Source organism: Meleagris gallopavo, chromosome 30, assembly GCF_905368555.1.
Source record: "Meleagris gallopavo chromosome 30, MGAL_WU_HG_1.1, whole genome shotgun sequence".
Taxonomy (NCBI): domain Eukaryota; kingdom Metazoa; phylum Chordata; class Aves; order Galliformes; family Phasianidae; genus Meleagris; species Meleagris gallopavo.
This window is the reverse complement of record NC_139433.1, coordinates 4,701,798-4,717,512: the sequence shown is the minus strand read 5'-3', so window position 1 is coordinate 4,717,512 and position 15,715 is coordinate 4,701,798. Positions and strand designations below refer to the sequence as shown.

The following is a 15,715-nucleotide window of genomic DNA, read 5'->3' as shown; positions in this document are numbered from 1 at the left end:
AAGGGTATTCTGCAATTTTAAAATGCCGGATCCTGGGTGACAGCTGCAATTGCTACATCTCTAACAACAAAAGGGGACGTGGCACAGGAGCTCTGCAGGGCTTCTCAGGGGACAGAGCTGACGTGGACGGGGTGCTTTTCCAACCGCCGGTGACGAACAGCCTCAATTTGGAAATGCTGCATCCTCACCTCTCCCTTCCAAAAAATCCAATAACTCTGTTAGATGTGAAACTCCAGGACCTCCTGCAGGTCTGAACACAATTATCACAGGTCCAGGGTACAAGCTATTGTGTATTTGGGGAATTCCAGGACAACTGTTGCTAAGTTACAAAAAAAATCTATCCAATGTTAGGAGGTTCGTATTTAGCTGTTATCTCTTTATACAGATTTATTAATTAGGATTATTATTATTCTTTTTGTAGCCTGCAATACCCCTGCAGAAATAAATTATTAAGAGGGCAGAAGATCCCTACTGAAAGAGTTAGTAGAAGATATGCATGGCATGCCTCTCAGAAAGCTGTTACAAAGGAATTAGTTTAAAGGTGAGGGTCACAAATCTGGACATTAGCAGGTTTGGGGATTTCATTTAGCTTTGTTTTTTTTGTTTTTGTTTTTGTTTTTTTTTTTTTTAATTGAACAAACTTACCAAAGGTCTCTGAATGTAAAAAATAGTGAAAAAAAGACAAAAAAGAAAAAAAATAAGTTTGTTAGAGCCACTTATTTAGAAAGCAGAAGACAACACACAAGACACAAAAGGTTTTAGGGTTCCTCTGATGTAAGAAGCCAAGTGCTGAACGCCTCCCGCTGTCCCCCATAGGTGGCACGGCTGAGCAGAGGACACTGCCTGCTGCTCAGAAGGTGCTGTGTGCACAGCAGACTCCATTTGTCCTCCAGCACCAAGACCACTTATACTCACAGACAGTCTGGGTTGGTAAGGTGGAGACGTCGGTGTAAGACTGAGGGAAACAGGTGGCCAGACAGAGCTCTTTCCCATTTCTCTTTGACTGACAATTCAGCTTTTCACTCTATCTAAACCATCAGATGTTAAAAGACTCCCACTTGCTTGGAAGGTGTCTGGAGATGGAGGGAGGACCGATGGCTGGAGGAAAGCTGCATGGCTAACAACATCATTACCTGTTTCTCAGTTATACTGAAGACTCTTAACACAAACGGCACCACGGGATGATGTGACCGTAACGGCTGTAGCCTCAGAGGACCATTTGCATTGCCAGTGAAGTACTTGGCTGTTTTAATATAAACGAGAACTAAATCTGGACACGGCTGCCCAATTTTGCAGAGCTCTGTGTGTGACATCTCATTTCTACCTTTTAATGAGCTAATTTGCATGTTTGCCACTAAATCCTGTACCAATACAAATTCAGGCCTTAACGCCCTCCCTAGTTCTTAACACCCTCTGTAGTAATGTGCCATGAATGCCGTCCTCTGCAAGGCAGAACCTTGGTGGCTGTCCTGTCCCGTCTTGTCCTGCTGCATGTCCCTGTGCCCATCTCCATCAGGGAGCCAAGTCTCCAGAGACAGCAGAGCTGCTGGCTTCTGCGCTAAGTCTGTTAGCACCCAGTGCAGAGACAAAGCTCCCATTTAATGCAGGGCTCACTCCTCCTCCCTGTGCTCCCTTTCACAGAGGGTTTGTCCAACACCCGTTAGTTGGCTGTAATTGTAATTTCCCAGAGGTTGGATTAGAGTGACACTGCTGACCTGTGCGTGGAAGACACTGAAGCCCATTAGCAGTGTCCTGAAGCATCCAGTGCCCTAATGTGTTACTGCTACACTCTGGGCAGCAAAGCTTGTTTTCTGCAAAGGTAAACGTATTACATTCAGTCCTGACATCAGCAGCACTCACATCATCAGCGCCCTGACAGGCAAGACCATGCACATCGCACACTGCTTACAAATGCACACTTGAAATCTCCTTTGCCTTGGTCTGGATGACCCCAATGTTAACGTTTTCCACTTTCACAGGCCTTTGCATTGCAGAACATTTAAGTTTTGGAAAGCCCTACAAGTAGATGAAATATGACAGTAAATCAGAACCTCGACTTTCAGTCCTCCCGTGTGAACAGCCACCTGCACTCCTTTCACAGAAGCAACAGGTTTCTGCCCCAGAGGACAGCAGGGATGCTTCATCAGCTTACTAATTCAAAGAAGCTGTAAATGAGATTAATTTTCAGCAGGCATCTTCAGATTTATCAGAAAGGTCAAGGGTTCCCTCAGAGGCAAACCAAATCATTGAAAAAAAAATGCAGCACTCAGGTGGCTTTAAGGAAAACATCAGATCAAAACCAGTTAAGGAGTATAAAGGCATTCTGGCAAGATGATAAATGTATTAAAAATAATCTGCCTGTGCATTACTCACACTTCAGCTCATGGTCACAGAGCATGATATAATTCTAGTTTACCTCTCATTATTTATGCTGAGTGATTTTTTTTATTTGCATTTGACTCAGCTGTTACAATAAAACAGAGAGGTCAATCTCATCTGGGTTTGTGGGATTCACCAATCCATTCTAATTCTAACAAAGCAGCTTAAATATCTGCTTGTTAGTTTGCTTCACTGAATAAGGAAGCATTGATGCAGGTGTACAAAAGCTACACCGAATTGGAACTACACTGAGCCAAACTGGTGGCTGCAGAATTACAGATCTTTGTACAGATTCCTGCTAGGTCCAACAACAGAGGCATGTCTTCTCCAGGTGGGGTGAGAGCCGTCGGTCCAAGCAGTACCTGAAGAGGACCACTTCTGGGGGTAGTTTTTGTCAAGAAGTAAAACCTCCACAGCTTGTTTCACAATCGCAGTTATCAGCAAGAAAGCAGGGAGGGTTCTGTGTGGATTTTCTTTTAAGTTGAGAAATTACTTTATCAGAAGCATTCATTAATAAATCCACCTGTGCCCTCCTTGCACGTGCACATACACACACTGTGAACCAGGATATTTAACAACTACACAAACAGCTCCTGAAACATGGGTATTAGGAGATGTCACGTTGACACACAAAAACAACAAACATAAACAAAAGAAGCAGATGGACAAGCAGATGGGGAAAGACGGAGAACTGACAAGAGCCACGGAGCTGGGGTACATCTGTTCACAGAGATCCACTCCACTGCACTGCCACTGAGCACCGAGGGGTCTCTCACTGCTCACAACTGCTCTCCAGCAATGACTGCAGGGATGTGATGCACAGAGATCCTGCAAGAGCTGCTCTTCATACCAGCTCTGACAGGCTCCATTTACACCAACAGGATCCTGCTTCCACACCTGCAGACCTTATAGCAGGTGTGTGTGGCCTAACGTGCTGTCTTGTCGCAGTGATTCTTTCCCCAACTCTTGGTCTGATGAGGAAACCCACAGCCCCTATCCAATTTCTCCCCACTGCAGTAACATCATTACTGAGGCAAGCAGACTAGTTACAGCATCTCCTGCAGGAGAACCAGCTCCCCTTTCTGCTTTCCTTTATAACAGGGACGGGCAGGAAGATGGGGTGCAGGGGAAAACGCCCCAATCATTTCCTGGGTAAGAATGTGAATCCCAAGAGTGAAGAAAAGCAAATGACCCAATCCACACCTGTGAGGCTGACGTTTAGAGGCCCCTCCTCTGTTTCAGAAACCTCTGGGCATTCCTTTAACAGCCGTATCTATATCTCGATTCTCTGATCTCACACAGAGACCTCACCTGATCTCAGCTGCTTTATTCTCCCGTTGCTCGTGCTTGGGTCGACAGGCAGGAAATCCTTAAACCAGGTGATCTCTGGGTCTGGGTTCCCACTGGCTGCACACAGCATTGTGGCCGTTCGTGTCCGCTCCACCACTTTCAGCTGGGGCCCCATGTCAATGTTTGGGAAGCCGGGAGGCAACTGGTCCTCTGGTGAGAAGAAAAAACACAGGTTACACACAAGCTGGGACCAGGGCAGCTGGAGGGGCTGTGCAATGGAACACGCCAACCTGACTGGTTCGCAGTCAGGCAGAACTGCTGCCCAGTCCTCTGAGCAGTGAGATTCAAGAAAAGGCTACTGCAGATCATCCAAAGACGGCCTGCGAAAACACGTCAAGCAGTAAAGTCTACCCTCCTGCACGTTATGTGAGACCATCCTAACGCCCCACAAGAAAAGTTTTACAGCTAAATACAAAATCTGAGTCTCAAAAGCTTTGGGGCATCTCAAAGTCTCTCCGGGTCTTGCAGTGCATCCCTCTCCCTGGTAAGTGACTCACACATACTTGCTCCTAGAGCAGAAGCTGTGCATACGTATGGCACAGATCCCTGTACTGCAGAGTACAGCACATACAGTCACGTCTGAAAGGAATAATTCTTTCTTCCCCCCCAAGCCCCACAATGCAAAACAAACTGCGCAAGAGGAGTAATGAAAGTGACTACGTGAAAAGGAATGTCAAAAACACAGCAAAAACGAGGAGGGAAAGGAGAGGAAAATACCATCCTGCTGTAGTTACCAGAGGGGACACACAGCAGCAGTAAGCCAAGTGCCGTCAGACAGGGTGTGATGTTCAGCTTTGTCGGAGTGCTGCTGCCATGCAAGAGGGATGCGGCACCAGCACCGCGCAGCCGGGCTCCGCAGAGCTCCCTGCCTCCACCTTCACTAAGGAGGGTGAGGAGGGCAATCCTAACCAGCGCTGACTAATTTGTGATAACTAATATAAAACACTACCGCTTCCCCATAATCTTTGTCGCCATCTCCTCGCGTGTTTAAAAATGGGCACTGTTTCCTTCTCTGATCATTACTGGAGCGTTATACGCCATCCACTGTGACTCAGTGGAGAGTGAAATATCTTCTCCTCACACACCAAAGGAACCTGACCACAAACAAAAACACCTTATAACTGCAAAAGTAATACAGGTTTCATAGCATGGACTAACTTTCAGCTGCATAAAGGAGAAGTTATTTCAGTGCATCTGAAATGCCTCAAAACCAGGTACTACCTTCAAAACAGAGACGCAAACACCCTTAGCCAGGGACTGAGCCAAACCTTTGAGGTCCACTTCACCAGGCTGTGCTCAGGCTTTGCAGCAGCCTCCAAACACAGCATTTGCTTTTGCAGATCATGTGTGCTGCAAAGGCCCAGCCCCTCCCAGGAGGGAGCTCAGGGCTGGAGAGCTCGGGGAATTGCTTTGCCTTCGCACAGCTTTCAGCCAGGCTTTTAACGTCTTCTCTCCCCTTCTCCCATTTAACCAGGCGGTGGTGTGTTGTTAAGGAGCTGCAGAGCTGCTGCCGCATTGGCTGCAGATGACATCATTATTGATTACTGCTTTCATCCTGCTCCCTGGCGATGCTACTCCACCTGGCTCCGACCCACGCCCGTTAATTTCATGAACCAATTAATACGTGTGCGCGTATGTGTGCGTGTGCACGTGTGCTGGGGGAGGCCTGGTACAACTACTACTGCCGAGTGTTTCTAATTAAACAAAATGTTAATCTTGCAGCACATTGTGCAGAATTCCTCTGAGTTTAATTAAAACAACCGCGACTAGAGGCGTGATCAGATTTGAGGATCAGATCGACAGAGGAAGCACCACCGAACATCACATACTGCACTGATCCGAGAGCTCAGATTTCCTTCCTGCCAGGAAAGTGAAACTGGCTTCATCCCCTAACAATTGGATTCCCTTTAATAATGCAATTACAGTCTCAACTCAATCCCCACAAGACACGCACATGCATGCCCTGCCACCTCCTCCTCAATCCCCAAACACCAGCCCAGACCTGTTACCAAGTAAATAAACAAGAGATGGTTTGGACTGTGAATTCTCTTTCTAAAAGCAGCCCAGACAACCGCAAGAACAAAAGAGGGAAGATGCAAGCTTGGAGGGCACACCTGGCCTGCTGCTGAATCCCAGCTAGCTCACGCAGGCGAGCGCTGTCACACGCTGCACTTGCCATATTAACAGAGCTCATCCTGCTCTTAGACTGAGAAGTGTAAAGGTTTCCCCTGAGAAAAACCTCAAGGCCACTGAACAAAGTAGGGTGAGAAGCAGCAGAGGAGGAAAAACTGAGGGAGGCAGGGAGAGGAGAGCACTTCAGCATTCATTTGTATTAAATCCTACTGGAGGCTGTGCTGTGCCGGGAGCCGTGCATGCACTGATGCACACACGGTCCTACAGACAGAGCAAAGGGCACCAACCGCAGCAAAAGGAGACACTCGCTGCCCCTCGTCCCTCTAGAAGGTGGCAGCTTTGTGTTTGGAAAATCAGTCGTGCAAGAAACGAGGATGATGAAGGAAGAGAAAGCGGGTTGCTGCTGCTCTTTTTCCCGCAGGGCGTGCAGTTATTTAATAATTTAGAAGAGGAGGAGGGTGTGAGCATGTACAGATGAGCTGCGTATTGAATGCAGAAAGCTACAATGAGGATGTTGTTGAAGAAAAGAGGAATTTTTTGCTTTTCTCTGGAGATACACAGCCCTGCTCACGGGTACTGGCTGGTCTCTCATCAGTCCACCATCCTCACTCCAAGGGCCAAGAGCCAAGAGCACAGAGATGAAGCAGCTCAAATGACACTAATTTTAAGCAGAACCAGGATCAGAATCCAGAACTTGTGAAGCTTAGTCCTGTCTTCTTCATCAACTTTATGAATATGTTACAAGTATCCCCGTCCCCAACATGCACCCCGCGTTATGCACCTGGTAAAATGGCACCAAGTTCCTTCCATCAGGATATACACAGCTGTGCCTTAGCTAAGCAGCACCACGCAGCCAAAGACAGTTTTAGTACATGCCAGGAGTCTCAGCAACATCTCTGCTTGTTGATTCCATGCATTCTGATCTGAGTTTTGCTATGAAGATAACTAAATGGGTTTACAGACACTCAAATACGTGAGCTGGCCCCACAGCAGTGCAGGTAATACACGGCCTTCCCTACCACCAGTGTGCTCCTATGCACTCCACTGAATTAAAATTGGCCTGACGTTTTTCATAAGCTACAGAACTAATCTGCTTTCTACTTGGCCCGATCTTCAGGTCGTTACAGGAACAGCCAAGCAAGACCAGTTGGAAGCACATCTGCCAAGACCTTCTCGAGTGGCCAGGTAACACCTCCGAGGCAGCTCTGCCTCAGCACGCGGCCCCGTGGGGCTCAATGCTTTCTGCTGAGCATCCAGAACTCATCTGTGTTCCGCTGACCTAAAGCCAACAATTACAAAATCCAGCCAAACAGCAGAAGTCTTGCTAGAACATTCTACATGCCCACACCAGATGTCCTCTTTGAGCAGGAAATGTGTGATGGAAATTTCAGGGCAGAACTGCTAGAGAAATGAACACTTCATAAAAAAACAACAGGGAATCTCTAAAAAAAGTCTGAATGTCCGAACCCAGCAGCCTGACCCACACTCTGGTAAGAACTGCCACAGACCTCGCGTGTCTAAAGCCAACCTCCTCAATTTTCCAGAGTGCAGAAATCCTCGGGAAAAGGCAGCATCAGCCAGCATGCAGCGAGCTGTCAGGGCGCAGCAGACCTTGCTCCATTACATTTAACTGGGCCGAGCACTGTTTTTTATGGAATCAATGTACAATTCATGTTGCATTTACTAACGACTCACAAAGGGGAGCCCCCATGGAACTCCATCAGCTTCAATAAAGCAAAGAACCAATCTCTGCCTGCCCCTGCTCCAAATGCAGCTCGCTGCCTCCGCACAGCAGAGGCAGTGCAGGCAGAAGGCTGCAGCCCCGTCACCTGCAGGTAGGGTGAGGCAGGGAGAGAAACTCCATGGCACAAAATCGCTGCCATGGGCTGCTACAGAAGTGCAGGGAAGATAAAACCTGTGTATAGGAAGCAGTAACAGTAATAATAAGAATTAAATTATGCACATCTTTCCTGGAGTGAGCAGCTTACAGAAACAATACGAACTGAGAGCTGGGGTGCCTGTGTCAACTAGCTTCCCTTCTGCCTAAGTTATTATGAAAAATGACAGCAGCTGGAGTCAACAATAACTGGAAAATGCTTCCCAAAACCACTTTCTTTCCTTTTGTTTGGGCTCTGCAGGAATCAGGTTTGCAGGCACTACTTCCAGCCTGCTGTGGAAAGAACAGCAAGTCTCCCCAGACCTACAGAAACTCAGATCCGAGAAAGCGAACAGGAAGGACAAATGAGGCAGCAGAGCTGCAGTGAAGATGTTCTGTGAGCTGAGCGGTGTTCAATACAAGCTTTGCTTCTCAGAGCTCCCAGAGGTTTCCTCTCCTGCAGCTTCCTGCTATTAAGTGAATGCATATGGACTTCTATCATGGTCCGATCCAAGAATAGTCATGTGGATAACCAAAGAAGGGTTTATTCCCCATTCATTCAGTAGCCACATCTAGGAGGGAAGAATGCTTTTTTCCTTTCTGTTTGTGAGATTGCCTGCTCTGGCACTAAGGAAATCCCATAACTGTTCATACACGTGTATTCCATGAAGTTACACAAATGTATTTCAGGCTGATTACAACAGCACAGCCAACAGGCTGCAGAATGAGTCCAAACCCCATCCTGCAGAGTTTGTAACAGCTGGGGCCCAGGTTTCCATACTCCACAGCATGCCAAGATAACAGCTTCTGCAAATGACAGCTCACATTCATCTCCAAGCTGTGGAGCTGCCCCCATCTTTCTGCCAAGCATTCGTTCTGAAAGTGAGAGAAGAGAGACAGAAAGGAGGAGGTGGCACTGCAAGGAAAGACAGAGAAAAGACAAACAGGAGAGTGGGTGAACGTAGAAGGAGATTGAGAAAAGAGAGGGATAGATGCCAGCATGCTGACTTTGTCATTGTGGAGATTAGTGGATTTGTGCTTGGTCCTTTTAACCTCCCCATCACTCACAAATGAAGACAAAGAGGAGACAATCTGTGCTACGTGAAAGGTAGGGAAAGATGAAGGATGGAGTAACTGCAGCAGTGCAGGGAAGGGGAGGGTGTGCTGCAAAAACCGCCTCCCCAGTGCTCTTCAGCAACCTGTTGGACAAGACCTGCAGGTCATTACTGTTCCCCCCAGTTTTCTGGACTGGTACCCTACCTGCTTTTGTAGTCAGTTACTAAGCTAATGAACAAAGTCCCATTAGGCCAGCAGAACAGCAGTTCTTGTGAAAGCACCACAGCACTGGAGCAAAGCACACAGTAATAATGTTCTGGTGGGATCAGCAAAGTGCATAATTAGTCAGGCAGGGAGATACAGCTCCTGTTCTGTCATCTGCCTCTCTAGCTGACATGTGTATGATGCTGATACCGGAAGGAAGAGCTGCAAAAAGACATGTACAAAGCAGTGCTGTCCCTAAGGGCCATCACTGAGCTCAAGGCATCATTTCCCATACATTGCAGCTTTTTTATGAGTGCCTGAAAAACGCAGTGAGAATTCAGAAGATTTGTGAGAGCAGGAGTTGGAGGACAACATTCTCTCTTGCCACTGATCACATTACATTCAAAGGGTAGAAATTTTGGTTATGATCACAGGGCACCTCTCCCAAACTGTCACAACTCCATATATGAGGGGAAGTGTGAAGAACAGAGCTTCCAGCTCCCAGCCAGACGCAGCTGAACACGCTCTGCCATAAAGCACTGCTGCAGCCTCCCCACCACGTATTGCCAGCAGAAGGTTAAATGCCACGCCAGGCAGAGGAGCAACACAAAGATTTCAGTGCACCTACACAAATCTGTCAGGCATGCCTGGACCACAGGCTTGCATCCTCAAAGGAAGCCAGCAGCTTGCCAACGCAGAGCCTGCCAGGTGAGCAGCAGAAGGGATATTCCTGCTACAAAAGGCTTTGCCATGTGCCCTTTATGTCTGATCTTTGTTTATTGCTCTGTGCTAGGAATCTGCACACAAATTTAGCTCCACACTGCCAGAGATGTGCTCACTCTCTGTTCAAACAAAAGGACATCAGATGCTGTTGAAAATACTGAACTTGCTGAAGAAAAGGCGTTATCTGGGCTACTCATAAACCTGGGGAGGGAATATTTATTGTAGGGAAGATCATGGAGACCAAGGATAATTCATATTGGAAGGACCCTCAACATATCTTCCTGACAGAACTCCTACGTGGTCTGACAGTAGCAAGCACTCTGCTTTTGTTTCTTACACAGCCATTTTATGTAATAAAAAATTAAGTAATAAAAGCAAACAGATCTGATAGGTCAAAACAAACCAAAAAAGGACTCTGCGTTCTGGCCATGCATTTTGTGACAGTCTTCCCACCCATGAGAAGGAAGAGAGAATCTGACGGGTACCTTCTCCCGTGACACTGACACATGGCAGGCAGAAATGTTCTTTACCTCGGAGGACAGTGAGCTTGGCATGGACAGTGACTTCCCCATGAGGGTTCTGAGCAACACACTCGTAAATGTTCTCATCCCGGGGAGTCCGGAGCGGCTGGATCCTCAAAACAGCACCTGCACTTTCATCAAATTCAATTGTCTGGGGAATAAAAGAAACACATACACATAGTAAGCATCCTTGGCTTGCAAGCAGAAGGTTAATTTCTGCTTCTAAAGGAGGCACCAAGACATATACAAACACATACACTAGGAAACACACATCAGCTGTCCCACTGTGCCCAGCATACAGCCAGCATGGCCAGCTTCTCTTGCTGACCTGACGGAGCCAGGGAACTCTCACACCAAACCCATCCCTGACTTCTGGCACACCAAAACTGCTATGTGTTCCTCAGATGCTCTCCCCTGATGAGTCATGGTGGTGGTGTGTGTGGGGTGGGTTCAGAATACAACTGTGATGAAGCAGGGGGAAATGGACTGAGAGAAAAGAAAAAGAAAAAAGAATCTTTGCCTCATTCTTCCATCTGCGTAGGCAACTAACCCCACAAAGCTCTTCTGAGCACACAGCTGCCTGGCAGGACAGGGTCCCACAGCAAATTCCACAGGATGACTCCAAGTTCTTGTTACTCCGGTCATTTCTATCCAAATTATTTCTATCCAAGCAGTGCCAGTAACTGTATTGTTTACTTCAGGCTGTTCCAGAGTTAAAATGAGTCATGGATGAATATGAAAGATGCATTTGTGGAGCCCAAGAAGTACCAGCTTATAGCTGGAGTTTCTCAGGACAGGAAGATAGCAGCTTCATGTTATACCTGAGGAGGGAAAAACTAAACAACCAACCAACAAAACAAAACAAAAAACACCAATAACATAAAAATAACATAAAAAACCCCACAAACTCTGTTGCTTTGGAACAATCTCAGTTGTTAACGTGGCCAAGAGCTTGTATTTCATTCTTACTGCTGTTAAAACTCCTCCTCTTCCAAATCTCCCTTTATTATCAGGCCCTGGAACGACCACAGAGGAGCACCAGCTGCTTTCTGTCAGTCCCTGCCTACATACACAACGACTGGAAGGACGTCTCTTACCTCAAACCTCTGGGAGTTCACTTTCTTCCCTTTCTTGTTCCAGGTGACTCGTGGCTTCGGGTCTCCAGTTGCTTGGCATACAAAAGATGCCACCCCTCCCGACACACCAATTTGGTCCACAGGTTTTTTAATGAACACAGGGGGACCTTTTAAAATAAATAAAAACAAGAAAAAAATCATAATTGGCACAAGGACAGACAAACTCCAATAAACAATGTCTGTAATTAATAGTAGCGCTATCGCCGCTGCTCTCGTATGATCCCAGATGAAATCCATCCTCTGGGCCCTCTGGGAAGCAGCAGTCCTTCCTTCCATTTCGCATATGAAGAACCTACATCACAAACTGATTAACGGCCGGATCCTACAACGAGATTTCAGTGGGATGAGTTGCAAAGCCTCTCTTACTTCTGAAGAGAGGACTTTTAAGCCATGTTGCACAAGTGAAGCTGATGTGTGAAGTCCATCTAAGGATCATCAGAAGAAGCTCAGCCGAAAACAGTTTCTAAAAACACCGAAAGCCAAAAGCTCCTCAACGACCCCTCATAACCAGCTGCCCAGAGGTGCAGCAAGGCCTGAGCCAACGCACTGCGTGCCTGGGGCTGCATTTTAGCCAGCCTGGGCCGAGAGAACACCGCTCGTGCTTGCAGCAGCTCTCCCTCACCCCCAGCCACACTGAGTCCCACCCACATCCAACAGACTGCAACAGCACTTCTGCAAGGATGGGGAAGGATGCTGGGACGGGCCTTCCGATCCAGGAATGTGTCTGGGACCTTCCGATGGGAAGAACACAAGGCCAGAAGTGTCTGTGCAGAGCCCGTATCGCCTCTGGCTATGGGAAATCTCCCATACTCTAACCTGTTTCCCGGCACAGCTTTCTCTCATCTAGTTAGTTTAAAATTTATTGAAATATTTCAATCACAAGGCCGCAGCTGTGTTCAAATAAAATCACTCAGATCATAAAGTTGCCGTCTGTTATTCTTGAGAAAAGTAGACCACGTGACTGTGAAATCTGTGTATTTATATGTACACACTCAGCGTCTGTAAAACAAGATGTAAACGGCCTACTGAAGAGCTCACAAAGAGGGCAGAGAGAGCGGTCCGCAGGGTCTTTCAGGGGTTGAAAGATAAAGGAAGCATTCCCCCTTCCTGCCTGGTGTGGCCAGGAGTATATAAATAAAAGCCACTGAGCGAGCTCATGTGATGCAATCAAGCATTTGTTTCCATGCTGGAGATAAATACAGTTTGCTGGAGCTGTTTATGTCCCATCGAATGCTGTGTACAAAGCATTGGATGTATAAATATCCAGATCTATATTTAGAGGTCAGAATATTCTTTGCAATGTTACTGATAAAGGTTATCAAGTGAGTCCCACCGGAGGCATCGGCACTTGGGAATTTGTCTTCCACCCAAGAATGGCAAAACCAAACTCTGCGTCAGGCTCCGTCTGCCTGAACCCAGCTTCCTCCCCCCGTTCTACATTCGGAATCTGATGAGTTTGCAGAGGTCAGATCTGAAGGTACAGCCAAAGTCATCCAGGGCTTAAGAGCACTTTATTGACATAAGCTCACTTCCTAAAACGAAAGCCCATAACAATCGTTAATGTTATGTATGTTAATTGTTAATGATATGGGTGCGAGCAGTATGATAAGAGCACAAATAAGGACAAATAAAGTTCTATTTTTATGCTGAAGAAAGTGGAAGTGCTCCAAATGGAGAACAAAGTCAGTCGTAGCTCAGCATTCCTTGTTAGGAGCTCTGTTGACTCCCGGGGTGCTAGCAGGTAAGCTGACCTGCTCTTCTGAGACCGCTGCGATGCTGCGCTGCCTACGATAAGCTTGCTCAGAGAGAGCGAGAAGCAAAGGGAAAGAAACCAAACACAAATCCCTACCAAACCATCCGTTCGATTTTGCTACTCACTTGGAAAATCAGTGAAAATCAAAGCTAAGTTATTGCTTTTAAAACTGCCCAAGTCTCTGAGCTCCAGACTTTGATTCTCGCCTCTCCCCCTGGCAGATCACCCACTGTGCTCTCCACCTATGCATCCTCGTCACTGCACCACTTGTCACTGCAGCCCACGCCAACCGCAGAACAGCCCTCTCCTCCCTGGAAAAGAGAAAGCCAGTGCTACCACAGGCAAGGTGGTGATGATATAAAGCTGGAACAGATTCCTACGTGCTGCGTAGGACTGCTACAGCTCTGCCATTCCAGGTCCGGCCTGCAGTGAAACATGCAGTTAGAATTCCTGCTTCTGCTCTGCAAGCAGCTCTGAGAGCCTCCAAAAGCAGGAAAGGGTGTCCCTGCATCCCTGAGCGCTGCCAGAGGCACTGCCATGCAGACAGCTGATGAGACCATCAGCTCACCCTTATGGCCACCCCTATGCAGATGACCTCCTGTTGGCTTTGCCTTCCAAAGCGCAGCCCTGCAGACACAGCAGGTCTCAGAAGGGACATGACGCACATTTGGGAATGGAATTTCGTGAATTCTCACGCGGAGTTTGAGGAGAAGCTATGAGATGATAAAGCTGGGGTCTCGTCCTCATCCCTGAGGAGCACACACAGAGGAATGTGGCAAAGCATCAAGCCATGTACCTCGCACACCAAGGCAGCTTTCCTCACAGGAGAGGAATCTGCTGCCTCACCTCTCCTTCCTTCATTCCTTCATTCCATCACTGCAGAAGGTGTTCTTCAAATGCAGTCATGCAAAAGGAAAACATCTCCTGCTAATGATACACAGATGCCAAAACAGTCTGAGGAACTCTACAGCAAGGAGGGGACACCTCACTCTTTAAACCTAAATGTCCCTCAGGAACTGCTGCCATGGTGAATTTCAGGTGGTGGATGAGGAGGGGGACAGTCCAGCCAACACGCGCACCTGAAACACCAAGATGGCAAAGGCAGAGAAAGGGAATGGGAACCTGGAGGTGCTCTGAGCACTGGGAGAGAGGCAGAAGCACAAAGAGGTTGAACATAACTGAGCCAACTACTGAAGGGGAGAAAAAACGGTGCAGTCTGAACCTGCTGACCCTTCTCCCTGCTGGCCTCCAGGCAGGCCTGGCTGCTCCTCCCGTTGCTGGGCTATGAGCGACCAGGAGGCTGGGGATGCCTTTAGCCCCAAGGACTACACCATGGGGTAAGAGCAGCTTTCTCCATGGTCCTCCAGAACACTCCAACTGGGAGACACTGCCTGGAGGGCTGAAGGGAGAACTCACACCAGCTTGGCTAATGAACAAAGCACTGGCAGCAGAGAGGGCTGTGTAAAACCAGCATGGCCACCACCAGCCCTGCAGGAAGGCCAGCCCTCAGTCAGCCCCAAAAGCAGGACAGCAGGAGACAGGGCACAGTGGGGAAACACTGACTTCCTTGGTTTTTTCTGTGACAAAATTGATTCTCAAAGCACTTCACGTCAGCTTTCCAGATCAATACTCAAACACCCTCCCAACCAGCCCGAGCTCAAATGGCCCTGGTGCTGGCTTAGGGAATCTGGGGCTGATGTGAGACAGCAAAACTCACCTCAGTGCTCATCACCCCACTGCCACAGCCCCCCACACTGCTTCTGGGAAAGCACCTCGACATCGGATGGCAAATAAAGACAAACCACTCATTCTTTTGTCTGGCCCCAGCACACAGAACAGCAGGAGCCTGGCTGAAAGGGTCCCTCGCCCACAGCAGCAGCAATCCATGGAGACAAAAGAAAGTCAGTTACGAAACACATATTTTAAAAGGTTTTGCTTCCATTTTCAGTGCCCCTGGTCCAGCACTGGTGGGCGCCCACACACCAGTCCCAATGACCCAAGGCTGTACCCAAGACTGCCAAGGAAAGAAGGCAAAAGCAAAAGCAAAGCCAGTAGGCGATTTTCTTTTTGCTAGCTGGCTTCCCACAGCCCTCCGCCATGCACAAGGCCGTGCCGTTCTGCCCACCATTCCCAGTCAATCTGCAACAAGGTGGTGCCGAGCTGCCCACTGTGAGAGCATGCCTGCACCAAAGGATCTGGGGCACATTAGGCAGTGTCATCCTTTACCCTAGCTCAGTAATACTCAACAGAACAGAAAACACCACTTCTTTGTGCACGTACATATACAACATTATACACACACACAAACACCTGTACTTCTGCCTTTTACAAGGGTAAAAGATGAGGCCATTAGGCCCCTTATAGTCAATGTCATTTAGCTGTTAGCGTTAGCACACCCCGACCTGCTCTCCCAGGCTCCAGATGATTCCCACAATCGGGATCCAGATCTCTTGCTCTGACACATTAATCTGACCTTGGGCTCCCACCCCTCTTCACCTCCATCTGCCACCCGCCGTGCAGTGACAGCCCTCATTCCTCACACCTGCCTGCCTGCGTCCGGACACTGTGAGCAATGTGGAGTGAA

General features: G+C 47.9%; 1 protein-coding gene across 10 annotated transcripts in view; it reads right to left on the bottom strand.

Annotated features, from left to right (window-relative positions):
- The window catches only part of PTPRS (protein tyrosine phosphatase receptor type S), a 131,381-nt gene that overhangs the window by 62,415 nt on the left and 53,251 nt on the right, over positions 1–15,715 (bottom strand). For all 10 annotated transcript variants that reach the window (XM_085211579.1, XM_085211585.1, XM_085211581.1 and 7 more), the window contains exons 3-5: positions 11,340–11,485; positions 10,252–10,393; positions 3,691–3,879 (exon numbers count right to left, since the gene is read on the bottom strand). In XM_085211579.1, coding sequence (XP_085067705.1) covers positions 3,691–3,879; positions 10,252–10,393; positions 11,340–11,485 — 477 coding nt within the window. The remainder of the gene's footprint in view (positions 1–3,690; positions 3,880–10,251; positions 10,394–11,339; positions 11,486–15,715) is intronic.